The sequence below is a fragment of the Zootoca vivipara genome, chromosome 9, assembly GCF_965207765.1.
Source record: "Zootoca vivipara chromosome 9, rZooViv2.hap1.1, whole genome shotgun sequence".
Taxonomy (NCBI): Eukaryota; Metazoa; Chordata; class Lepidosauria; order Squamata; family Lacertidae; genus Zootoca; species Zootoca vivipara.
In genome coordinates this window covers 48,721,648-48,747,081 of record NC_142592.1, presented here as the reverse complement: position 1 = coordinate 48,747,081, position 25,434 = coordinate 48,721,648, and the positions used below count along the sequence as shown (strand labels likewise).

Genomic DNA, 25,434 nt, shown 5'->3' with positions numbered 1-25,434 from the left:
GTCAAGCCAGAAAGGCTCTCTTGGCTAATTCTACAGTGATGCCCACCTGCTCTGCCTCAGAACCACAAATCTGGCCTCAGGCAGCAGGAACTGAAGAGCCAGCTATGTGTCTGCAGGGGTGGAAGGGGAAAGAAAGGGCTCCCTCCACTGAGGGGAAAGAACAAGCAAAGGTATTAGGAAACCGTGAGAAAGAGGTTAAATGGTTAATGGTTTTAATCATCATCATCATCATCATCATAACTGAGGAACACTGGGGTGAGGGATTTGTTAAATAAGTGAATGTAAAAGGAGAGGATGCACTCACCTTCTCTTGTCATTGAAAAAGTTTGGCTTGTCAGCCTGGACAATGACAACATCGAAAAGTTCCCTCCAGTCTTTCCCAACAATGTACTTCATGCCTCTGTCCCTGAAAAGAGCAAACCAACTTTTACTGACACAAATATTACGAGCCTGTTGTTGTTGTTGTTGTTGTTTTTAAGCAACTACCGGCACCCATTGTTTTAGATAAACACTTTTGGTTTTGTACTTATGAAGAAATCCACCTACACGAAACTGCTAGGGCTGTTTGTGACAAGGAACATCTTCTTGCCTTGATCCGCAAGCTTTGCAAGCACTGCACGCGTTTGCTCAGCATAACAAATGTATTTCTCTACAGAGAGAAAGGGGTGGGGAGAGAAGGGGGAGAAAGACACAAGTTACAGAACCCCAGATTATATTATGTATATATCAAAGGAATGCCTTCAAGCTTGTGTAAATTCTAAGCCTACTCATGTTCAAGCCGTCTGAGAAATGCAATGTAAAAAGATTCGCAATGTAAAGAGCAACAAGAATCCACAGGGTAAATTGGGGATGTGGAACCTTTGGCCATACACACATGCCCCATATGAACTCAGACATAAGGATAGAAACCTATCTTTGGAAGGTGCCCCCATTTCACACAGAAGGCAACATGATTTGTGTCTCTACTCCTGTGAATGTCCTGTTCTGTTCTGTTTAAAATAAAATAAAAAGGCAAAGGTTAAAATTCTTAAGAAGAGAAAATGCAGCTTGAGCTAATCATCTGGAATCCATGCCCTGTAATTTGAATGCACTTCCCACAATCCCAGAGTAGTGTATATGCTGTGGCCAACGGTTGCTGGAAAATGTTGTTCACATCAAAGTGTTTCTGGGGACCCGCCGAAAGTTCCAAGGATTTGACCTGGCATAAAAAACTACTTCTAAGAAAAAGCCTTCACTCAAACCCTAAGCTCCTAAATTTGTGAAGAGGTGTTATCCCTGGAAACCAAAGGTTTATAGTTACACCAGACTGTAAATCCAGACTCCCAAACACCCTGGCATTTTGAAGCCTTTAAAAGGCACATAACATTTCTGAATTGTCTAAACATTTTTAGGAACGCCTCGTGCACCAAGACTTTAAAACTCTAAAGCATCTAAAAGAATATTCCTCATTAAATAAATCTAGCTACCGTGCAAGGTTTGCCACATTTGCATCTCGAGAGTTAGCAATTTGTTCCAGTTCCTGCCTACATCATGAGGAAAATACAGAGTCTTGCAGAAATCAAGTGCGACTCACGACTCTGGGTGCAAGAGGTCTTACGGCCAGCATGCTCTGGAGAAACAGCACAATCTAGCTTGCTTAGAACAGCAGTAGGCATAGAATCCCTACAAAATTTTACTGAACCCTATTTCTCTTAGATTTGGAGAAGGAAGAGGCAGAAAATGACAGAAGTAGCAAAAAGCTGGTGCAAGGGCAAGTTGTGTATCCTTATTCTATACTTCCAATTCAAAATCTCAGTGCAATATTCAAAGTGGCAACATCTGTACTTTAACCCCATTTTCTTGTCTCTCAAGAAACCTGTTCTCTGGTGGCTTACAGGATCTGTAAAATAAATAAATAAAAGACAACCGCAGCCAGAGTTTCACATCTCTTGCTGGGGAGCACCTTCGAGGAAAGATGCACGAGTCCTTCAGAAACTTGCACTTTTCCTCGTGAGGCAGGTGTAAATTACTAAAAGGCAAGCTCTGCAGCAAAAGTGTGAAAAGATGTTGTACAAGTGACTGAAATGACTTTTTTGAGGCTTTCTGGAACATCCAGGCAAGCTCTTAGAAGCCACACACCATTACGATGCCCACATCCTTGCACATACAGCCACCTTGCCTCACTGAAGTTATGGTGCCCACAACACCTGTTGCAGTTCATGCCCAGATAAAGGGAGTTGCCATTACCCCTGACTAATACAGGAATGAGCAATGTGTGTTTGGGAGGAGATGTCCTTACGTGATGGATGTGGAACCTGTAGCCCTCCAGATGTTGCTGGACCTCCCTGACATTAAGCCATGTTGGCCAGAGCTGATGGAACTTGCGTCCCAACAACACCTGGAGGGGACCAATGGCTTTGCCACCGCTGCCCTACATTACTTCAACAATTCACACCGCACCATGTGTGTGCAAAAGCACGAAGGACACCATCTGTTAGAACAAAGAACTGTAAAACATTAACAGTAAGAGGAAAACAAGTTGTTCCTTCATAAAAGCTCTCTTAACACTTACCAATATCTGCTTCAATTGCACTGTACATTATTCCTTTGATGTGGACATCTCTGATCGAGTCCTGTCAAGGAAATGTAATGTAAATGCACAGTGAGACCTTTCTCCGAATTTAAATTTATTCAATTGAAAATGGAATATTAGTGAGTGGGACACCTTCCCCCCCCCAACTTAGAGCACAGCCTTTAATAAGTATTTTGGCTGGCTGCTAGACTACCAAAAGCAGGTGTCAGGAAGTGCAATATATCCAGACACTAGGAATGGGGGTAGAAGGAAAAACAAGACTAAGGAAATATTTTTTTTATTGAATTTATATACCGCCCTATACCCTATATACTGCCCTATATCTCAGGACAGTTCACAGAATAAAATCAAAATACACAAACTACATAATCAAAATAAAAACAACAATCCAGTAGCGCCCCCCCCAAAAAAACCCACTTGATATAGGATCCCACTCGAACATTTCCTCAAATAGTAAAGCTACACACTTTGACACTGGTGTCATCAGGTAGAACTCCTAATTTTGTCTAAGACAAGCCAAATTTTGCATAAAAGGGAAGCTGGATTATGTAGTATACAGCAAACTGTATAAATTGCGCAATTTATTTAATTCCATTTATGAATCGCTTCTCGTAAAATATCTCAGAGTAATTTCACAACAGCATATAGCTGTATAGCTGGCTCTCTCTCCAGAATCACTCTCCTAATCACATGGAGCAGTCAAGGCATGGAATGTGGGGGTGCTGGGGGGACTCTGGCCATTGATACTTAGAAATCCTACTCGCTACCTTTCCACCACTCCTCAGTTTTTAAGATTTCAGGTGTTTCCAACAGGAAAAAGAAAAGTTGAATTTTGCACTTCAATCCACACTTTTTTAAAAAGTAGCTTCTCATACATATTGGGCAATATCTAAAGTTAGACCCATATAAGCCTGTTTTTTTTTCAATGAGTCTACGCTGAGTATGACCTTATTGTCAATTAGATCCAATAGCCAGAAGAACATTTATAGAAGACTATAAATTGTTCTGTGGACCGTATAGTTTAGCATAGTGTGCAGTCCTTATTATAATGAATTTACTGTTTCGGAACTGAAGGAATGTGGTAGTTGGCAAAGAAGGAAATCGGCATTTGCATCTGGCAGCATGAGGAAATATTCTCAAACAGAAGTGCAAAAGTCACACGGGTGACTGTTAAAAGGGGACAAACTCAATACCTTTACATCTTTGTAGAGATGAACTGGCTCGTAGTCTATATTGTTTTTCAGAAAATACTCATTCACACAACACAGGAGTGTCATTTCAGGCAAGGAGAAGATATCCATGAACTGCTTCATGGCATTACCTTGTGAACTCTGCAAACAAGCAAACATGTCATAAACCAGTTTGGTAAAGCTTTAGTTTATGCTACTTGCATTAAGTCTACAGGAAACAGACATGACAAGCCTGCCTCTTAGCTTGGAATGAGTCACATGAGAACATCAGAGAATGGTTTTGCAACACGCAACATGTGCGTTTTAAGTGTCTTGTGAAAACAGGTTCTGTGCTAGAAAATAAACAATTCTTATACAATTTCAGCTTCATGACAAAACACTGGTGAGGATACAATAACATATCCTTTTTCACATCAGTTTATAGACAGAACACCATCCGGCACTACCGGTACATTAGCAAACAAAATCCTTATACATACATGGAATCTAGATATCCACAAGCATTTAAGTTTAGTACAAAAATAAACTTTGGAAGTCTTGAAATGCATGGCAATTTTTAGAATTTCTAGGCCAGTCAGAATATTATCTCCACTACCATTTAGTTATTGCCCCATTAGCTTGATGATACTCCACTGAACTACCCTCTAAAGATGTAGCCAGAAAAAAATGGAAGGGGGGGGGAAGGTGTCCTAATCACCGGTTACCTACCCACGACATAGTGAGTGGTGAGCCCTAAACAAAAACAAAACAAAACAAGCTATCCTAAATTGGCTACATTTCAAGTAATCTTCTATGTTTCTATTTTACATTGGCATTCCCACGAACCATCTATATGTTAAGGAGGATGTAATAAGATTGTATTTCGAAAGCACCATCCAATTTGATAAGCAACACATTTCAGAATGAGCATTCAACTACATGCACTTCCTTGCGATGCAACGGGTTTTAAAAAATATTGTTTCTCCACTCTCGATTTCTGCGTGAACAATAATAAAAAGCAGCAGCCATCTCTCAATAAAGAAAAATGCTAGTTCGAAAGAGGCAGGCCACTCTTTCCATCGGCTTCCATAACTTCATGACCCAAGTTATGAACTCTTGGCTGACAAGAAACAATCTGTTAGTTATAATAAAGTTACTGAGGCATCATTATATATGCCATGGTAATAAGAACACGTAATTCTATTATGCCATCATATGGAATTTTTAGTTAAGAGATGTAGTGGCTTGTACTTTTACCTTCCCATAGAAGTCGCTCATTTGTTCCAAGGGGACATGGGACCCATCGTACATGGCAATGACTTCCTCATCCGGGACGACACTCAAACCTCTGGAAACAGCAAGAATAGCTTTAGTGCCAAAGCCAACCAGGTTTCATATGGCAGTACAGTGGTACCTTGGTTTATGAACTTAATCTGTTCCGGAAATCCGTTCTTAAACCAAGGTGTGCTTTCCCATAGCAGCAGGGGACTCAATTTACAAATGGAACACACTCAACAGGAAGTGGAACATGTTCTGCTTCCAAGGCAAAGTTCACAAACCAAAACACCTACTTCTGGGTTTGCAGCGTTCTTAATCCAAGTTGTTCATAAACTAAGCTGTTCTTAAACCAAGGTACCACTGTATCGATATTCTAAAACCCACATCTTCTCTAGTCTCACGTAAGCAATGGGTCAGCCTTAACTATTATGAATACTTCTTCCCTTATTTGATGTCACAGATTCTACAAGGAACACCATGCACTGCCAACTGAGACAGACCGACAGTCTTCTTAAGTCAACGAAGGAAGCCAAGTTTTACCACACTGACACATTGTGGATCTTAGGCTCTCATTTCTTTCCTAAAAGTTAATTAGACTCTAATTATTTAAGGCCCTAAGGGTAAAGTTAAAAGAAGGCATAGCCCCCCTCTTTTAAACATTACATGAAGCACAGATTAGAAGATGGTATTTAAAAAAAAGATTATAGCCAATTCATTTCTAATCTTAACGCGGCTCAGCCTCAATGACTTTCAAAGTACAGCAGAAGTGCGTGTTACAATCAAAGGCTGCCATGTTTCAAGCAAAGCAGGTACTATCTGTGCAGCTTTTTCCAGATGAGTTCAGTTAGAAAGGATGGGTTTCAATTAGAATCACAATGGACAAAATGAACTTTCCCAAGAATATTGCAACCTGCAGGATGCAAAGCAAAGGGTGATTACACACACACACTCCTCTGCATTCTGTTTTAATGATTCCTTATATTCAAATCCTTGCTAGAGAAGATGAGTCATTAGCAGAAGCCTAAATACCATGCAATCCTGCAGTCTTCTAGCACCATTTGGCAGCTGAAAGCAAGGACATTAGTCAGCAGCAGGTGGTTGGCCAACCCTCCCCAGACCACACAAGCTAAAGAACAGACTATTTCACTCAACCATTTCTTCAAGCAGAGAACACCACAACACGGGAGCTCATTTCATCCTATATAGTAGGGACGTCCAACCCCACCAAGAGACTGAAATCTACTCAGGGGTTTCAGGTCAAAGTTGCTGAGTTTTTTTAGGGAGGAAAGTCAAAGTTGTTGACCTTTTTGGGGTTCAGGTCTATAAGGGGGAAAGGAAAATGTCACTCGGGAAACAATCAGCCTCACAGCGAAAACTCCGCCTTCCATTCTTGCGATCATGCACGACTGTAGGATGGGGTGAGGGGGCGGGGCTGGATGCTCTTTTTTCTCCCGCAAAGGAAAAAGAGCCCGTGATCAACCACGATCGACTGAAACCTCCTGGGGATTGACCAGTTGATTGCAGTCGACTGGTTGGACATCCCTGCTATACAGTATAGTACAGTGGTACCTAGGTTTATGAACACAATTGGTTCTGGAAGTCTGTTCATGAACTGAAGCGTTCATAAACTGAAGCAAACTTTCCCATTGAAAGTAATGGAAAGTGGATTAATCCATTCCAGACGGGTCCGCGGAGTACTCAACCTGAAGCATACTTAACCCGAAGCATGGGTGTAATTGGTTCCGAAAGTCTGTTCATAAACTGAAGCGTTCATAAACTGAAGCGAACTTTCCCATTGAAAGTAATGGAAAGTGAATTAATCCGTTCCAGATGGGTCCGCGGAGTTCATAAACCGAAAATTCGTAAACCGAGGTGTTCATAAACCGAGGTTCCACTGTAATAGCGAACTCATTCTTCACGAGACAATTCTTAAGTAGCCAAAACAACATTAATGAGGCATATGAGGGAGATCTCAGCCAGATTGTGGGGACCCCAAATATTTGCAGAAATAATCATTTTTAAAAGAATGTGAAGGGAGTTTGGTCCACAAAACAGCGCAATGAGGACTGAGCACAGTATGCTCCCTGGCCATGAATCTCTGAATGGATTGAGGGAAATAGGATGGAGTATCCTGAAAGCTGTCACGATTGGCTGGCTGGCTAAACAGAAGCACCACCTGCTGCAATGTCCCGCTTGCTGTATCGGAATGTTTAGACTTTTGAATGTTTAGAGTCCCCTGGAAAAAACAACAACCTCAAAGCAACATTTTGCTGTGAACTATGCAGGTTAAGACTTACCTGTACACTGTTCCCAACTGAATATAATGAAAAGCATCAATCTTCATCAATAACGCCTTTTAAAAAAAGAGAAAGGTTTTACGTGAAACCTATCAAGTCTTCACAGCAGTATTTTGATGAAGTTACAGGCAAATACAGTTGTCCATGATTACTACAAGATTTAGAGTTATATTAGAACTTAAGAAGAATCCTGCTGGATCTGGCTGAAGGCTCATCAAGTTCAGAACTCTGTTCTAACAATGACTAGCCCACAAGCAGAAACAGAGCACATTTCCCAATGAATGAGCATCTCCAGTTAAATATCCCAAACAAAGGTTTTATTAGGAGAGCAACAAAGTGGGACCTACATAGATGTGCATTGTGCAAGATATAGCCACTGTGGCCAAAACTTCGTTTACTTCCAGCTGAGTCCAAAAGGGGCGTCGCACAAGCTAGAGAGAAGCAGGACTCAAGTTTCCCCAATAATACAATATCTGATAACATTTGATCAAGCGCTAGGGAATACATCTCACAGAACAATGATATCAAAGAATAATGTATACCTACCCGATGTACATCATAATGAAGACCTCTTATTGCAAAATTTGGATCGTAGTCATACTTCCGGATTTCTGCAGGATACTAGCAGGATAAGGGAGGGGGGGAAACTATATTACCACAACCTATTTAAACAATGTGATCTATCATGGCCAATGGAAGGTTCAACACTGATAAGGGCAAACAGTGTGACTATGTGTTCAGAAAACAGCTTCTGTCCTCAGCCTGGCTACCTCTTCAATTTCTAGCTTTGTTTCCCTACAACTGAAAATCGTACATGTTAATTAAAAGCAACACTTCTATATATTCTGCATAATTTAATACAAAAGGTTTTCTCTTTGAGCAGCACATGAACCCCGCAAATATCTTTTCCACACTTTTTTCAAAACACTACAACAGTGACAGAACTCTCAGGGAAATTGATCTGCTTAATATTTTTATTTTGCTAGGGAAGTTTAATTTACAGTATTCAAGCATTTCTCATGTATTTGGAGAGGTGTGTGCGTGTCATTTTACCCGAATGTACTTCTTAGTCAGGATCATCTGTTGCCAAATTATAGTCTCCAACTGAAAGCAACCATGGCATTTTTACAGAAAACTATTGGCTTAAACTAACACCTACCCACAACAGGAGGCAATGATATTGCCCTCAGAAATTTGAAAGCAAGAGATGTAGGAAGTAGCATGTCTAACATGCTTCATTTACATCAAGTAAAACTTTGGCCCTCCAGGTATGCTGAACTGCAACTTCCATCATACCTGGGCACGCTTGCTGAGGCTGACAGGAGCTGTAGTTCAACAACATCTGGAGGACCAAAGTTTCCCCACACTTGATTTAAATAATATTGTAAAACGTTCTTTATTGCAAGAGTGGAAGCTCAGGTTAAGTTCATAGAAAAGTTCATTATGAATTCAGACTTGCCTTCCTCACACCTTTTCACTCAGATCCACTATCACCCACGCTGAAATGTTCTACTTAACTTTCCTCTAGTCATTAAGACTGGGGTGCAAACAGAATGGCATCCAACCCTTTTGCTCAGAGTTCACCCTTCAGAATTTAGGAAATTTGAACTTCCCATTACACTGCAACATAGCAACCTTTATTTCAATCCTTCTCTGCAGCTGAAAAGTCTCCTAGTCCTCAGGTTTATGATCCAAAGGATGCAACACAAAAGGAAAATGGGATGCGATGGGATGGGAAGGGAAGGGAAGAGAAAGGAAAGGAAAGGAAAGGAAAGAGGAAGGAATCATACTCAGGAAACAGTTCAGAGAGAAGAAAAACCAAAAGCAGCTGGTCTCTTAGCAGAGCAAATGGAATGTCCAAGCTTCTTTTCTCTCCCCCTGCCCTGCACCTGATGAAATAGGGGAAACTCTTTGTTCCAGGTGTGAGAAACCATAGGCCTTGGGGGGGGTTCTATGTCCTAAAATGGAGTGCACACAGATATTCCAGGTGGTAGTCAACTAGGTTTTACTCAACCTGCTGCAATTAATGGGCCTAACTTTGTCATGTTCATTCATTTCAATTGATCAACTCCACGTAAAACGTAGTTGAATACCACCCTTCATGTTCGAGAATAGGACTAGCTTTGTTCTACACCTGAACGAAACATTGCCACCAATATTTTGCAGAATCGCAACACTGTATACCATAGATATAGATATATAGTGATCAAATTTCTTAGTTACTTCTGCAGGGATATTTATAGATGTATATATTTAGCCAATGACCTTTGGACTGAAATGCAGAATTGGAAGTGTCACTCTAACGTATTCATTTGGGAGCTCAATTCAGACAGTGGAAAGGAATACTCCAGATGCAGCAGCACAGAGAGGGTTAAGCATGGGCATTTCTTCCAGCGCAATAAAGCAACTTTGACTCAGAGGGCGTTATAAACAGCAGGGCTTCTACCTTCAAAGATAATTTTGTGCTTTGTCGCAAAAAGTATGTTAATTGAGATAGTGTTAAAAACCAATTTCCTCGTCTCATCTTCATTCAATAATATCTTCTAGTCAGGCAAAAACCCTCAAGGAGGCATAACCAGCAAGGAGTGCAGTTCAAGAGGGTGTACGGACTGGGGAGAGTCCTGAGGGCCAGATACAATGAGTCATTTGGCCCCGGAGACTTAGGTTCCCCACTCCTGAAGCAGAGGATTACACACATGAACTGATACTGAGAAAGCTAAGTAGAGATCTTATTCCTACCTATGTATACATAATTCAGTAGTGCTGAAATTCAAGGGAGTTGTATTACCAAACATTTCGGACTGAGTTGCGAGGTTTGCATGAAGACTCTATTTTAGCTGTAGATGGATATCGTTTTAATTGCAATAGCAACCAACTAGTATCCAAGCCTGTTCATGAAATATATGCATTTCAGAAATGGGCAACCTGATTTACAACTGGATCTTGTGCCCACGGGCAAACCATTAACAGGCGAGGTTTGGAAGCAAACCACACACGTAACTCACAAAGTGGGGGTTGCCGACAGCAGCTTCAACAACAAGCACCCTTGCCTGCACTCGGGGGTTCCTGATGGGGAGTGCCACCTTGCAGCCAATCACAGCAGGGTTCACTCTCAGCAAGCCCTACTTGCAAAGAAGCAATTACAACCAAGAGTTCACTTTAAACTTCTGGTGATCTTCCTTTGTAGTCATGTTCTTCCCTGGCCCACACCTGGGTGAGGGATAGCTCAGTTGGTAGAGCATGAGACCCTTAATCGCAAGGTGGTGTGTTTGAGCCCCAAAAGATTCTTGTACTGCAGGGGGTTGGACTAGATGACCCTCGTGGTCCCTTCCAACTCTACAATTCTATTATTTTAAGTCAATCCACACTGACAAATAAGCACTAGGAAAGGAAGACAGAAGAAGATCAAGCCCCTGGGGTAACATTCCTGCACACTACTTTTACAGGTATTCATACTGCATGCATTTAAACATGTACTTCCACCCACCCCCGAAATATCTTACCCGGTGTTCATTTATCAAAAGATCCCGAGCAGCATTGAAGATCAAAGTGTGCAAATGCTTGGAATAGAAGACAAGTGTGTAGTCATAATCAAAGCCATAGATTTCTATGTCCGATAGACTCATTTCATTGTTTGAAAAGATAGCATCTGGATTCAGCAAGTTACTCATAATGGAAGGAACCAGGTCTGTGGTAAGAGAGAGACAAACACAGAGAGATTTTCTAGATTTTTCAGAAATAAGACGTCACAGCAAAATGACAACAAAAATGTAATCCGAAAAGGGAGGGATCTTGCAAGATACACACATTACTGCAATAGTCTTCATTAACAATGCACTTAATAAAATAAAATAAAAATTATTATTATTATTATTTATTTATATCCCGCCCATCTGGCTGGTTTCCCCAACCACTCTGGGCATCTCCTATCTGAATATTATAAACATGATACAGCACTAAACATTAAAAAGTCCCTAAATAGGGCTGCCTTCAGATGTCTTATAAAAGTCTGGTAGTTGTTTTTCTATTTGACATCTGGTGGGAGGGCATTCCACAGGCCAGGCACCACTACCAAGAAGGCCCTCTGCCTGGTTCCCTGTAACCTCACTTCTCGCAGTGAGGGAACTGCCAGAACGCCCTCGGCACTGGACCTCAGTGTTTGGGCGGAATGGTGGGGGTGGAGACGCACCTTCAGATATACAGGGCCAACACTTTGAATTGTGCTTGGAAACGCACTGGGAGCCAATGAGACCGGTGTTATATGGTCTCAGCAGCCACTCCCAGTCACCAGTTTAGCTGCTGCATTCTGGATTAATTGCAGTTTCCCAGTCACCTTCAAAGGTAGTCCCACCTAGAGCGCATTGCAGTAGTCCAAGTGGGAGATAACTAGAGCATGTACCACTCTGGTGAGACAGTCCACGGGCAGGTAGGGTCTCAGCCTGCGTACCAGATAGAGCTGGTAGGCAGCTGCCCTGGACAGCTAAGAGTCCAAAATGACTCCCAGGCTGCACACCTGGTCCTTCAGGGGCACAGTTACCCCATTCAGGACCAGGGCGTCCTCCACACCAGCCCACCCCCTGTCCCCCAAGAACAGTACTTCTGTCTTGTCAGGATTCAACCTCAATCTGTTAGTCGCCATCCATCCTCTAATTGCCTCCAGACACTCACACAGGACCTTCACTGCCCTCACTGGTTCTAATTTAAAAGAGAGGTAGAGCTGGGTATCATCTGCATATTGATGAACACCCAGCTCAAAAGGATAAGGCAATGGACTTGCAGTCCATAAACCATGTATTTCAAAAGGGGCATCATCCAGGGACTGCTACAGAACCAGTCATATGTGAATTAGAGGCACACTACACCGCACACAGCCGCGGATCAGGGCTCCCACAGACCCTAAAAGAATGCAGTAAGATGGCAATTCTTACAGATAACCAAAGCTGTCTTAGAGGAACTTCACAAAGTATTCCCTTTATGCTAACCCATTGGATATTTTCACTTACCTGTATGTTTCCTTTCCTACCTCTCATCCTCATTTTTGTTCAATTGCTTTTTAAAAAGAAAAATCCCCTCGTACTAACTCTGAGGATAACAAAGGCAGCACTTCATCACTCACTTACCTGAGAGTAAATCCATTGAACTCATCTATATTTATCTATTTCTTAGCCCTCTGCCCTTCACAAAGAAATCCCAGGATGGGTTTACATCACAATAAAGCTGTAAATACAATACAGATAGTGAACAGAGCAGCAGTTAATGAATTTAGGCTTGCGGTCCATTCTACTTTCAGAATAATGTAAACTGGTATTTATTAGTAAGATACAAAGTTTATATATGCTTGCTTGTTATATAAACACCAAAAATTGTTTAGAAAAGAATCTATGGTAGCTTTGAATCAATTAACGCAACAGAAAATATTCTGATCCAATCTCAGACACAAGCCAGAGAGGTTCAATGAAACTGAATTTCAGTTAAAAGGACCCTCCTACTATCACCTAGAACTGGGATAGGGAACAGTGTGACCCTTAAGATGTTGTTGGAATAAAACTCACATAGCTAATGGACTGACATGATGGGAGTTGATATATTTTTTATTAAAAATAAATGCATCCAGAGGGCTACTCATCCCCCATCCCTGAGTTAGAATCATCGCAATGTGGGACTTTTAAAAAGGAAAGCAAAAAATGTTGCAGTCATTTCCCCTTTGCTCTCTTCCACTGCATTTCCCACTCTGCCCTCCCAGGTTTTCTTCCATTCTCCCTCTAATCACTCAGCATCCTGTGGCTTCTGAGTCCACCAAGTCCTCCCTGATCTGTTTTTGGGGTGCCCGCCTCTCTGAGTCCCCCCCCAAAAAACCCGTATTTTGTACTTCTGCAAACGTTTGCCATTGATCCTCACTCAAGAGGCAGAATTTGCTATTTGTGCATAGGGTAGTTAATATTTGCAGAATGCCTTCCAAATGCTTTGGCATGCAATCCTTACAACAATGCAAAATCAGAATTGTTATCTCCTCCATTGCAAAAAAAAAAGGGGGGGGAATGAGGTTGAGAAAGAAAGGCTTGCCTAAGACAACCTTGCATGTCCATGGAAAATGTTGAGTTTTAATAGGATGCTTTCTGGTTTATTGCTCAGTCTTAACCGCTATGTCAGCCCTTAAATCCTTTTCTTCAAACTGTTTGAGAGAGACTAGCAACGATCTAGGTCAAACAAAATAATTGCTTGGAAATCCTTACCTAATTAGGCAGATGGGAGAATATATTTTAAAGTAGCACCCCAAACCTGGAACTGCATGACGCAATCGGCAATAAAAAAAAATGCATACCAGAAAAGCAGCGTTTTGAAACAACCATAACTTCGCCCAGGAACATTATGCATCTACCTCACTTAGACAAAGCAAGAACAATTTGTGTACTTCTGGCTGCAAATAAAGCACAGAGCCACGACAGAAGGCTCCACTAATCTTAAAAGCTGTAACCAAACTGCAGCCAGCCTGAAAATCCTGCTTAGACAATCTGCGTGAAAAAGTTTTCACCCATCCTAATACATATGGGACTGTATGTTGAACAGGCACATTACTGCGTGTATTCACAGCGATTACACACGTTCAGGAAAGTTACGTTTCTTGGTCTTGTGGTGCACTAAGACTCATGGCACAAGAACCTCTGGACCTTTCTAGCATGGGGAGTTACTGAACAGATGGAGAGCCAATACTGGAATAATCAAACAGATGTTTTATTACAGAGACCGAAAGAATAGGTGACAACAAGGCAGCATTCAGACCAGTCCAGCAACTATTTGGTTAAATGTATGGAAGATTAGTTATAAAGTAAATGAATGTATGTATTTCCAAAAGACAGGCATGGGAGAAGCTCAATTGGGTTAGGAGGAGATTCTTGGTGGTAAACAACACTTTGTTAGGGGACAGCATGGGTAACTTGCTTGAAAGTTGAGAGAGAGGGGGGAGAGAGAGAGATCTTTAATGAAAGCAATTGTTAAAAAAAGAATTAGAAAAAGAAGAGAACCCAAAATGCAGAATGATACCTACCCAATGCAGGAAAGAAAAATGGTTTCTTCTTCAGAAAAAAAGAGCCAAGAAATATGTGGGTCAGAAGGCTATTCTCTGGGACCAGTCCATTGGACTTGCTTTTTCAAGTCTGTGGTACAGACGTACCTTGGTTCTCGAACAACCTTTGTACAGTACTTGTATGATTTGGCTCCCAAACGCCACAAACCCTGAAGTAAGTGTTCCAGTTTGCTAACGTTTTTCGGAAGCTGAATGTTCACGCAGCTTCCGCTTGAGTGCAGGAAGCTCCTGCAGCCAATTGGAAGCTATGCCTTAGTTTTCGAACAGTTTTGGGAGTTGAATGGACTGCCGGAATGGATTAAGTTCGAGAACCAAGGTACCACTGTAGTGGGAACTGAGGAGCAAGGGAAGCCCTTTCAGGTCCTTTTAACCTTGTGCTTTGTGTGGATTTCTTGGATAGAGGCTTGGAATGACAACATAAAGCAACACATTCCCCAGAGCCCTGACTCAACTAGAGTACAAAATAAAGTTAGCAGTGGTGAACAAGACAGGAGAAGCATAGAAGGATGTGTGAAGCTAACTGAATCTGGGCCAACTTCAAACAAAATGGGCCAAATTGGAACAGTGATTTGTGGGCGCCTTTAAAAAACAGTAACAGATTAAGGCAGGGGTAGGCAACCTAAGGCCCATGAGCCACAAGCAGCCCACGGGGGTTGTTTAACCGGCCCAGGAGCTGCCCCCGAACAGAGCCGCCCGCTCCGTGAGTCCCCACGTGCTGTGCTAAACCGGCACATGCAGATACCGAAAATTGTGTCTGCACAGACGCAGGTGCCAGAAATCTTGTCTGCGCAGATGCAGATGCTAGAAATTCCAGGTGATGGTCCCCCCCCCCCCAGGCTTGATTATTGTAACTCGCTCTACGCGGGGCTGCCCCTGAAGCTGCCCCAGAAACTCCAGCGGGTGCAGAATGCCGCAGCGAGGCTCCTCACGGGGTCCTTGCCGTGGGAACACATTCATCCAGCGCTTTACCAGCTGCACTGGCTCCCGGTGGAGTACAGGATCAGGTTTAAGGTGGTGGTTTTGACCTTTAAAGCCCTATGCGGCTTAGGACCCTTGTACCATGGGACCGCCTCTCCTGGTATGGCCCACGGAGGACCTTAAGGTCCATAAATAACAACATTCTGGAGATTCCAAGCCATAAGGTGGTTAGATTGGTCTTGACTAGGGCCAGGGCCTTTTCAGTACTGGCCCCGACTTGGTGGAACGCTCTTTCACAGGAGACCAGGGCCCTGCAGGATTTGTCATCTTTCCGCAGGGCCTGCAAGACAGAGCTGTTCCGCCTGGCCTTTGGGTTGGATTCAGTCTGACCCCTGTGTTTTCCTCCCTCGTGGTTTGGATTTATGGACTACTTAAAATGAGGCTACATTTTAAATTTTAATATTGTATTTTAGTCTGCATTTTAATTAATTGTTTTCTTTTCTTTTATGTCTTATTGTAATTTTATTGGTATTAGCCTCCCTGAGCCCGGTTTTGACTGGGGAGGGCGGGGTATAAATAAAAATTTATTATTATTATTAATGCATGTGTGCAATCTGACCCACAAAGGGATCGCAGCTGGAGTGAACTGGCCCAGGCGAGGTAAACCTTGCCCACCCCTGGATTAAGCTATATTGGGGGGGATTCTGCTTCCCATTGTAATTGAGAGACTGGTCCCAAGTTGCAGGAAGTTTTCTTAAAATAAAAAATCTCAGAGCACGATGTTGTTCATTGCATTAAATTGAAAGAGCAGCTGTATTCGTCTTATCACAACTCTGTGCTGATGAATAATTTAACTTGTGGGAGGGGGACCTTTCTCCCTTCGTCATCTGTATAACAAAAATAGGCAAAGAGACATAAGGGGGCTAATACACAACTGTCCTTTCGGGCCAGGCATCTGCAAGTGTTACATGAAATGCCTTGGTGACAGCAGAATAATTTTCCACAAATCATGTCACTGAAAAGATAAAACAGTAGTTGCCAGTCACAAGCTATACAGTACTATAAAATCAATTGCAGTAGAATAACCTTCAGACTCTCGGTTGCTTTAATGTTTCAGTTGTTATGCAATAAAAAAGTTACTGAATGCACCTTTCGTTCTCTTACTCAAGTACCCCAAGGCTATTTTACTAGGAAGAAGGAAAGAAACTCCAGTGACATACGGTATTCTCAAGGTTACAGAGTAGAAATTTGTCAAACTCTTAAGGATGCATTTATAGCTACAGCACACACACAAAGCATTTGGGGGAGGGAATGCAACAGGAGAAAGCAACTGTTTAAATTTTCTGTGAAGGTGATCCACACCCAAAACAATAAAATAATTTTATTTCCTGAGTGAACAGCACTGTTTTAAGATAATATCCTTCAAATGCTGTTTTAATTAAAACTGTGTTCTACTTAAACCAAAGAGTGATTAAATTACCTGAATGCAAATTAAAGGGCTGATGCCTAGGAAATTGGTTTCCAGGAGCCCTGCTCTATTTTAGGAGTTTATTAGGGGGTTTTTTAACATGCAAATGGATAACAGCATCAAAGGAAATGATAATAAAAGCAAAATGCTGATGTTTGTCTGAAGATGAAATAATCCATATCAAAAGTTATTCAAATTAAGAACCACTACTTGAGATAAGCTTGCTTGAAGCTATTGGCCTCATCTGCACTATACAATTAAAGCAGTATTGTACCACTTTAAACATTCCCCCAAAGAATCCTGGGAACTTCAGTTGGTTTAGGGTACTGAAAATTGTTAGAGATGTCTATTCTGCTCCCAGAACTATAATACCCAGAGCACTTTAAGAATCATTCACCCCAGGGTACTCTGGAAAGTATATCTCTGTGAGGGGAGTAAAATTTTCAGACATCTTCAAAATAAGACAATGAAAATGAATGTTGCACTCTGGTTAGAACTCACTGGGAGTGGGAAATCGAAACATTTTGCTGATCACAGCATCTTGTAAAAGTGAATGCCACAGATTTTTTTCCCCTACAGCATCAAATTACAGTGGTACCTCGGGTTATGAACTTAATTCATTACGAAGTTCCTTTCTTAACCCGAAGCGTTCTTAACCCAAGGCACACATTCCCTACATAGGCCTCCCACGACCCCAGAGGCGGTCCCGTAAGTACGAGGGTCCTAGGCTGCATAGAGCTTTAAAAGTCAAAACCAGCACCTTAAACCTGACCCGGTGCAGTACTGTCTACACAGACTAGCAGCAATTCTTCAGGGTTTCTGACTGGGAACATTCCCAGCCCTACGTAGAGGTGCCAGTATTTGAACCTAGGACCTTGTGCGACCAAGCAGCTGCTTCGCCACAGAGCTACCACCCTTTCTGGAGCACATAGTAGACTAGCTGGTTCAGAGCAACCAAGAAGAACGAACAAGAACTACAGGCACATGCTTATTGGTTTCTATTTCATAGAAAATAGTAAACCCTGAAACAGCCAAGATTGCTAGAAACAACATCTTAACAAACATTGCTTAACAAACTAGTTAACAAACTAGGTAAAATTGCAACGAGTAATTCATGGAAGTTCGCTGCCACCACTATATGCACGGCTACATGCAGTATCAGCTTACCATATTTTACTTTCTATAATAAGGGTTGATCTGTCTTGCTGGCATGTTTCAAGCAACCCACACTTCATATGTCTGTGAAAACCAGCTTGATCCAAAACTGAGAAACCACTGCTCCTCCTATAAATTGTTAGCCTTGGTTTTGAGCTCAGAAGCAACGTACAGTATTTGACACATTTCAATTTCGTTATTACTCTGGCCATGGCGCCCCGCTGAAGTGATGCTTTCACTTTTCACCTTGTATATTTGCCACTAGATAAATTCATGCATAACGTTTTCCGAATAGATTTATTACAGATCTGCTGGGAAGTACTATGTGTACCATTGAACAATTTGCAGCATGGAGGAAAACCGATTCAACTGCAGGACTATCCTTTCCATTTCATTAGTTTTAATGACTGGCGCTAAATAAGTTGCAACCAACTCTTCTATTTCACACCTTCAAACCACCAACCGGTTCTGATTACATAAAAAGAAATATTAAGTCAAAATTAGGAAGAACTCTCTGGTGTTAGGAGCTGTTCCAACAGTGAAACAGAGTATCTTGGAAGGTGGTGAATTCTCCCTAGAGGCTTTTAAGCAGAAGCTGGATAACCACCTATCAAGGATGCTGTAGATTAGAAGCAGATTTCCTGTACCAGAAGGCAACTACAACAGAGGACTTTTCAGGTGCCTTCAAATTCTGATGCTATGAAAGCACAAAATTAAGTATCTTTTTGAATAGCTACTAAACTATACTTTAAACATTTTAGGGGTATAAAGATGGGTATTTTAAAAGAAGCCTAAAAGCAGTTTAGGAAAATCAAGGATGCCTGGGGAGGGGAAACAGTGAGAATGGAGACAGAGATTTGGTTCAGACATAAACAATCTCAGTTTACCAGTCTGAGAATAAGCACTATGTGTACATTCCTCCTCCCTTCTCTTATGCACTTTAATGCAATTAAACTGCAGTTTTCCATTACACCCAGGAAGCTGTGACTATAATCCTGGCTTGCCAACTACAAACAAAGTATTGCATTAAGTCCCAAAGGGAAGGGGGAGGAGACAATGTGTATGCACATGACTTATCAGCCAAATAAACCATTGCCCATGGTTTATTGGATTAGGATTTTTATATATGAACCAGCAAGACTGAAAAATAACCAGGGTTGTGTTTTTTTCAGCCAGAACTCACTGGAACTCAGTTCCAGCACCTCTCAGGTGGGTGCCATTGCCAAATGAATAAGATAACAAGGGAGGCATGCATGGTAAGTTCCGGCACCTGTTTCTGGAAAAACAAAAAACTTTCAATCCTCCATGTTCTGCCCCTGGAAATCCATGCATGAAAATCATGTGACTGCTGCATCACTTAGCTTTTTATATAATTTCTACATAACCATAAGCAGAGCCCTGCTGGATCAGACCTAAGGGATATATAGCCCAGTGCCCTGTTTTGCACCGTGGCCAACCAGTTGCACATGGAAAGCCCAGAAGCAGCACATGAGCACAGCAGCACTCTGTCCACAGGGACCAATATAAAGACGTACAGTGCCTCTGATACTGGAGACAGCGTATTGTCATCATGACCAGTAGCAACTGACAATCTTATTTTCCATGCATTTGCTTAGTGACCTTTTAAGTTGGTTGGTGCAACCAACTATTTGCAGCAAATTCCAAAGTTTAACCGGGTATGTGTTGTTGTTCCTTCTGCCTGCCCTGACTCTCCCCTCATTCAATTTCATTGGATGATCCCAGGTTCTTGCATTATAAGGTGGGGCAGAGGCAGCCAGTCTTGTGCCACTTTCTCCACACCATGAATTTTATAAACCTCTCTCATGTCTCCCTTACTCACTACAATGCTTCTCAAAAGGAATCAATTCACACATTCAAAAGAAAAATCAAGTGTCAAGCACAAGTGTTGCACACTGATGTGTGAAATGGTCAATGGGAGACTATATCTACAGTAAACATTTGTTGGTTACTCAACAGGACGGGAATAAGCACAGATGCAAATTATCAAAGAGATGGAAATTCATCATTTCCCAATACAATTTAGACTTATTTACATCTCTCGTAATGAAGTTTTTCAAAGCCTGTTAGTTTCTTAAATTGAGCTTCCCCTCCATATTTCCAAATGAGAGCTCACCGATTACCACACTATTCCATTAATTTCATTTAACATTAAAAAGCCTCCAAGGAATCTGCCATTTGGATCACACGGTTCAGAGGACCAGCCCAAACAGAATAGTCCCCCCCCCCCGTTTTATTCAGTGTCTAGGGCCTACGTCATTCAATGCAAGACATCTGGTTGGACACTGTGAGGACAGCATGCTGGCCTAGAATCCTGCAGGCTGTTATGTTCTGATGATGTTGCACAACAACTCCCATTGTATCTAACCACTGCTTATGCTGGCTGGGACTCATCCCTGCTCTAGAAGCATGTATGTAGAGGACTTTTTGTAACATTTGCAACCCACCATTCATTAGAAATTGAAGGGCTGTTTACAAAAGTACAATCAAACCAGAAAATATACAATGTCACAGTAGATAACACAAATACTAAAAGCTAGGTAGCAACAATAGCCAATGTTTGAGTAAATAAATAGGCCTTCACCAAGTGCCTAAAACCAGTCAAGGTCTAGGGCTCTCTCTAACATCCAGAGAAAGCAGATTTAATAGAATGGATGGGCTACCACAGAAGACTTTCCTGCAGTTGATCCAACCACTCAGAGCCCCTTAAGACCATGGTACTTGGCAAATACTGACCTCAACAGTCCACACAGCAGAGGCTGACAATTTGTGCTGTGGGTTAAACCACAGAGCCTAGGGCTTGCTGATCAGAAGGTTGGCTGTTTGAATCCCTGCAACGGGGTGAGCTCCCGTTGCTCGGTCCCAGCTCCTGCCAACCTAGCAGTTCGAAAGCACATCAAAGTGCAAGTAGATAAATGGGTACCGCTCCAAGCGGGAAGGTAAACGGTGTTTCCGTGCACTGCTCTGGTTCGCCAGAAACGGCTTTGTCATGCTGGCCACATGACCTGGAAGCTGTACGCCGGCTCCCTCGGCCAATAATGCGAGATGAGCGCCGCAACCCCAGAGTCGGTCACAACTGGACCTAATGGCCAGGGGTCCCTTTACCTTTACCAAACTAGTTGTGTAGAAATAGTGCCCTACAGATAAGCACACATAACTTGTTATCTGACATTTTGCTAGCACCTCAACTCAGACCTGGAAGGGGAAAATAGTTACTGCATATTCAAAAAGGAAATTGGTTGCCCATTTAATCTAAAGTAATACATTACTCATTACTTCTCACAATTATTTCCCACCTTTTTCCATCATGGAACCCAAGGCAGTATACAGTGTATGTCTAAACCCAGGCCTGCTTAGTTTCAGCAAAGTGGTGGTCTCATGTACCTAGTTTAGATGACACATAAAGGTAAAGGGTAAAGGGACCCCTGACCATTAGGTCCAGTCGTGACCGACTCTGGGGTTGCACGCTCATCTCACATTATTGGCCGAGGGAGCCGGCGTATAGCTTCCAGGTCATGTGGCCAGCATGACAAAGCCGCTTCTGGCAAACCAGAGCAGCACATGGAAACTCCGTTTACCTTCCCGCTGTAGCGGTTCCTATTTATCTACTTGCATAATGAGCACCATTTGACAGATGAAACTGCAACAAACCCAGGTTTGCCCTCAAGTGGACTTTCAACAGAAGTAAAAACAAATCCCACTACCCTGACAAGCTGGTTGATATTATTTGCTTAATTCAGTCCTTGTTTTCTTGAGGTGCTTGGCTGGAAGCCACCCCAATTTCCCAGTCTCGACTGCATTTATTACACTAAAACAAAATAATCTTCATGTCTTGCAACTTTCTCTGAAATAAAAAGAAGAAATAAAAAAGGACACCCCATGTGTCATTTCTTTCCTGTTGATTATATGACTCCAAGCACTACTCACTCATGATCCCTCAAATTTGAGTCTGGAGTGGACCCTTCAACAGAGCCCCTATTTTATTTGGCTGGAAGTGACTGCAGCCATGCCTAATGCTTAACAGAAACCATTATGCTGCCCCCCCCCCCGCAACAAAACACCTTATGATATCTTCTGACAGGACTGGGGAAGCTTTAATCATCTAGATCAGTGTTCCTCAACCTTGGGCCTCCAGCTGTTTTGGGACTACAACTCCCATCATCCTGAGCTAGCAGGACCAGTGGCTGGGGATGATGGGAGTTGTAGTCCCAAAACAGCTGGAGGCCCAAGGTTGAGGAACACTGATCTAGATGTTGCTGAACTGCTACTTCCATCTGCCGTAGTAACCATGGCCAATAACTGGGGATGAGGGCATAGCTGCCAAGTTATCCCTTTTTTACAGGGATTTTCCCTTATGCTGAATAGGCTTCCTCGCGAGAAAAGGGAAAACTTAGCTATGGATGAGGGAGATGTAGTTCAGCAACATCTGGAGGGCCAAAGCTTCCCCACACCTGTGTTAGGAGTACCAAAACAAGAAACAATTTGCATATACCAATATTATTATTTTTAACGAAACTATAAAGCAGCCACTAGAGCCCTGACTTTTACCAGAACAGCAGCACACCACTCTCATAAACACAGTTTTCATTGTCTATCACACAAAAAGCTATGGTATTAGCTCTACAAACGTCAAGGAGGCGATGTCATCACAGATCTCCCACATCACATCTGTTTTGGCCTTCAATCAGAGAACCTATTCAGACAATCATGCGGTGGTTTGCCAAAATCTAGTTCCTGTACTGAGTGCCAACTAATCTCTCCCTGCTCCCTTGAAAAAACAATATGGAAATTTGTATACACCAATGGTATACAAATTGGTGTATACACCAATGGTGTATACAAATTTCCATATTGTCTTTTCAAGGGAGCAGGGAGAGATTAGTTGACACTCAGTACAGGAACTAGATTTTGGCAAACCACCGCATTCATCAGTGTCCAAGCACACAGAGATAGAGATGCACCACAGACTAGGAGCCAACATATGCCCCACACTGGAAGCCAAAATCTGGGCTGGCAAGCCGAAGCCACCCCTCTTCCACTTCTGCACCCTACTGCCCCACCAGGAAGCTCCCACCTGCCTGGCTACTATCCTATTTAGTTCTCGGAGCGGCCCTCCATGCAGATCCGTTAGGATGAGAAACTGCGTCTCAGCCAAGGTCACCTGGGAGAACTCCGGCGATTCGAACCCAGAGCTTGCCAACCCAAAACGCTTTCCACCCGTCCCCACGCGCTGGCTCTGGGTTCAAACCTCCGCGTGGCTGCGAAGCTCACGTTGGTGACCTTGGCCAAGGAGGGCTCGTACCCCACGCTTAAAGTAGGAGAGTCCCCCTCCCCTCCCCTCTCCACCCACCTCGTGCGCTTTAAAGACACCTGGAGTCCGCTTGAGAAACGGGAGGGGGGGCAAAAAAAACCCAAAATGAGAATGAAAAGGGCGGGAGATGAGAGAGAGAGAGAGGAATGTCAGCAACCGCTTTCTGCAAGCCTAGAGGACCCGCGCGGCGAGGCTGTGGGGCGCCTTCTCCCTCCAGCCCCAAAACTGCTGAGACACACGCACAACCCAACCCCCCTCCCCAATGCACCCCTCATTTAAAAAAAACTCTCACCTTTCGTCACTTTCTTGGCTTCGTTATAGCGCTTCCACAGGTAGTTCTTCATGTCCGGGGACGGGGCGGAGGGCTGCTGCTGCTGCCGAGGGGCCAGCGTGCAATAGGGATTTGCCTTTAAGCCGCCGCCGCCGAAGGAGCAGCAGAGCCCGGCTAAGGAGGCAGGAGAGGCGGCGGCAGCACCAGCAGCACTTGCCCGCTTCGCGCCGCCCTTCCCCACTGACCCCAGCAAGACCCTCGCGGTAGAAGCGGCCGTGGCTGCCATGGCCGGCGCAGAAGCAGAAGCAGAAGTAGCAGCTTCTAGCGGACTCCCCAGAACCCGTTCAGGAAAAGAAACACGCGCCAGCCACAGCCTCGCCTGCCTCCGCTGGCTCTGCGCTCCACTGGCGGCCGCCGACAGCTGAAGTCACTTCCTCAAGCCCCGCCTCAAGCTCCCTCTCCGGGAGGCTCCGGAGGCAGGCGGCGAAGGGGCGGGCAAGGTGCCCGCGGCACGTGGCTTGGCGGGAAGACCCGCCCGCCTCCTTCTCCCTTTGGGGCAGAGTGAGGGTGGGTGGCAGGCAGAGCTCAAGGAAAATGTCAGAGCCGAACCCATTGGCTCCTTTCTCTCTCTCTGCCAAACCCATTGCAGGCCCCTGCTTGCCGGTACCGCCTTCGTGCCACTATTGCGAACTTGCCTTGGTCGGGCTAGGGTGGGGCCAAGGCATTTTGGCAATGGCACCTCCCTCCCCGCCAGGGAAGAAGGGGTGAAGGAAGAGCTGCCTCGGGAACAAGGGAGGGAGGGAGGGTAAATATCTGCACTGGGATCTGTGGATCCCCTGTGGATCTTGCCTCACCTTACCTCATGGTTAAGGCAGGCGACTGAGGAAAGAGGGCACGCTGCAGCAACCCTGCTGCTCCTTTTATTGAGTCAGTTCCATCTGGCCTAGCTCAGCAGCAGCTGGCCGGGGACAAGAGGCTTTTCCCAGAGTCACTGTGCATGTTGGGGATTGGACCCAATACCTTTCTGCATACAAAACATGTGTTCTGCCAATTTGCATGAGGCAAGGTGAGGGTGGCAGGATCCACAGGGGCAGCAGAGCCAGCCTCCAAAGAATGCAGTCGCCCTCTGATGCCACCACTTTGTAGATTCCCCCCCCCCCGCCACCGCCTGTTCCTGTTGACGATTTCCACTCCCCACTTCTTCCCTGGTGGTGGTGGGGAGGGAGGGGACACAGTTTTTTTGTTTCAAAATGACTTGCCATTGAGTTGTGGTCCTTTTGCTGTTAGAGACTTCTTTCATTCATTCATTTCTTCTCCAACCCTTGGAGTCTTTTCCATCCTCTTGTGCATGGACTGTTCCCTTTTTTGCAGCGTAGGGAATTCCCATCACTATAGGACAAAACCATCTAGCAATTTTCAAATCAAATCAAACTTTATTTGCACAGCCGACGGGCCATCAAACACCAACAAAAATACATTACAAATTTGGTTACCAATAAAACCTATTAAACCTACTGTATTAAAACCCAAGGTAAAAGCTGGGTTGTCATTCGGTCGATATCTAGCAATTTTGTATAAAGTTTTTTTAGCTTTTTGGTACAGGTGTTGACCATCAACGCGAATGGGCGGCTTGGCAAAGGTCTCGCCCAGAGGGCTGCTCCATATATGGCAAAAGAAAACAGTTCCAGAAACCCTTGTGTTATTTACTTACTTACTTACTTCCATTTAGGAATTGCTTCCTATAAAACATCTCAAAGCAATTTCATAATGTGTGGGACAATCCATGCATGTCATAGAATAGTCCTCACCAGGAAAAAAAAAAGGTTGCCCAACTTTGCTTTACAGTGTGACCCACATAATACTTTAACTCACCTCCTTTTAAGGCTACCGGTA

At 43.5% G+C, this 25,434-nt stretch overlaps 1 protein-coding gene across 3 annotated transcripts in view; it reads right to left on the bottom strand.

Annotated features, from left to right (window-relative positions):
• Nucleotides 1-24,324, bottom strand: part of NT5DC3 (5'-nucleotidase domain containing 3) — a 37,081-nt gene extending 12,757 nt beyond the window's left edge. The window contains exons 1-10 of one of the 3 annotated variants that reach the window (XM_088676756.1): nucleotides 23,563-23,922; nucleotides 12,437-12,533; nucleotides 10,820-11,004; nucleotides 7,863-7,937; nucleotides 7,317-7,372; nucleotides 4,999-5,089; nucleotides 3,766-3,903; nucleotides 2,552-2,612; nucleotides 547-649; nucleotides 305-406 (exon numbers count right to left, since the gene is read on the bottom strand). In XM_088676756.1, coding sequence (XP_088532882.1) covers nucleotides 305-406; nucleotides 547-649; nucleotides 2,552-2,612; nucleotides 3,766-3,903; nucleotides 4,999-5,089; nucleotides 7,317-7,372; nucleotides 7,863-7,937; nucleotides 10,820-11,004; nucleotides 12,437-12,461 — 836 coding nt within the window. In that variant the 5' untranslated portion in view covers nucleotides 12,462-12,533; nucleotides 23,563-23,922. Of the gene's footprint in view, nucleotides 1-304; nucleotides 407-546; nucleotides 650-2,551; nucleotides 2,613-3,765; nucleotides 3,904-4,998; nucleotides 5,090-7,316; nucleotides 7,373-7,862; nucleotides 7,938-10,819; nucleotides 11,005-12,436; nucleotides 12,534-23,562 lie in introns of all 3 variants that reach the window. The other 2 variants (XM_035127551.3, XM_035127550.3) reach the window with 2 other exon arrangements.
• Nucleotides 24,325-25,434: the final 1,110 nt, after the last annotated feature.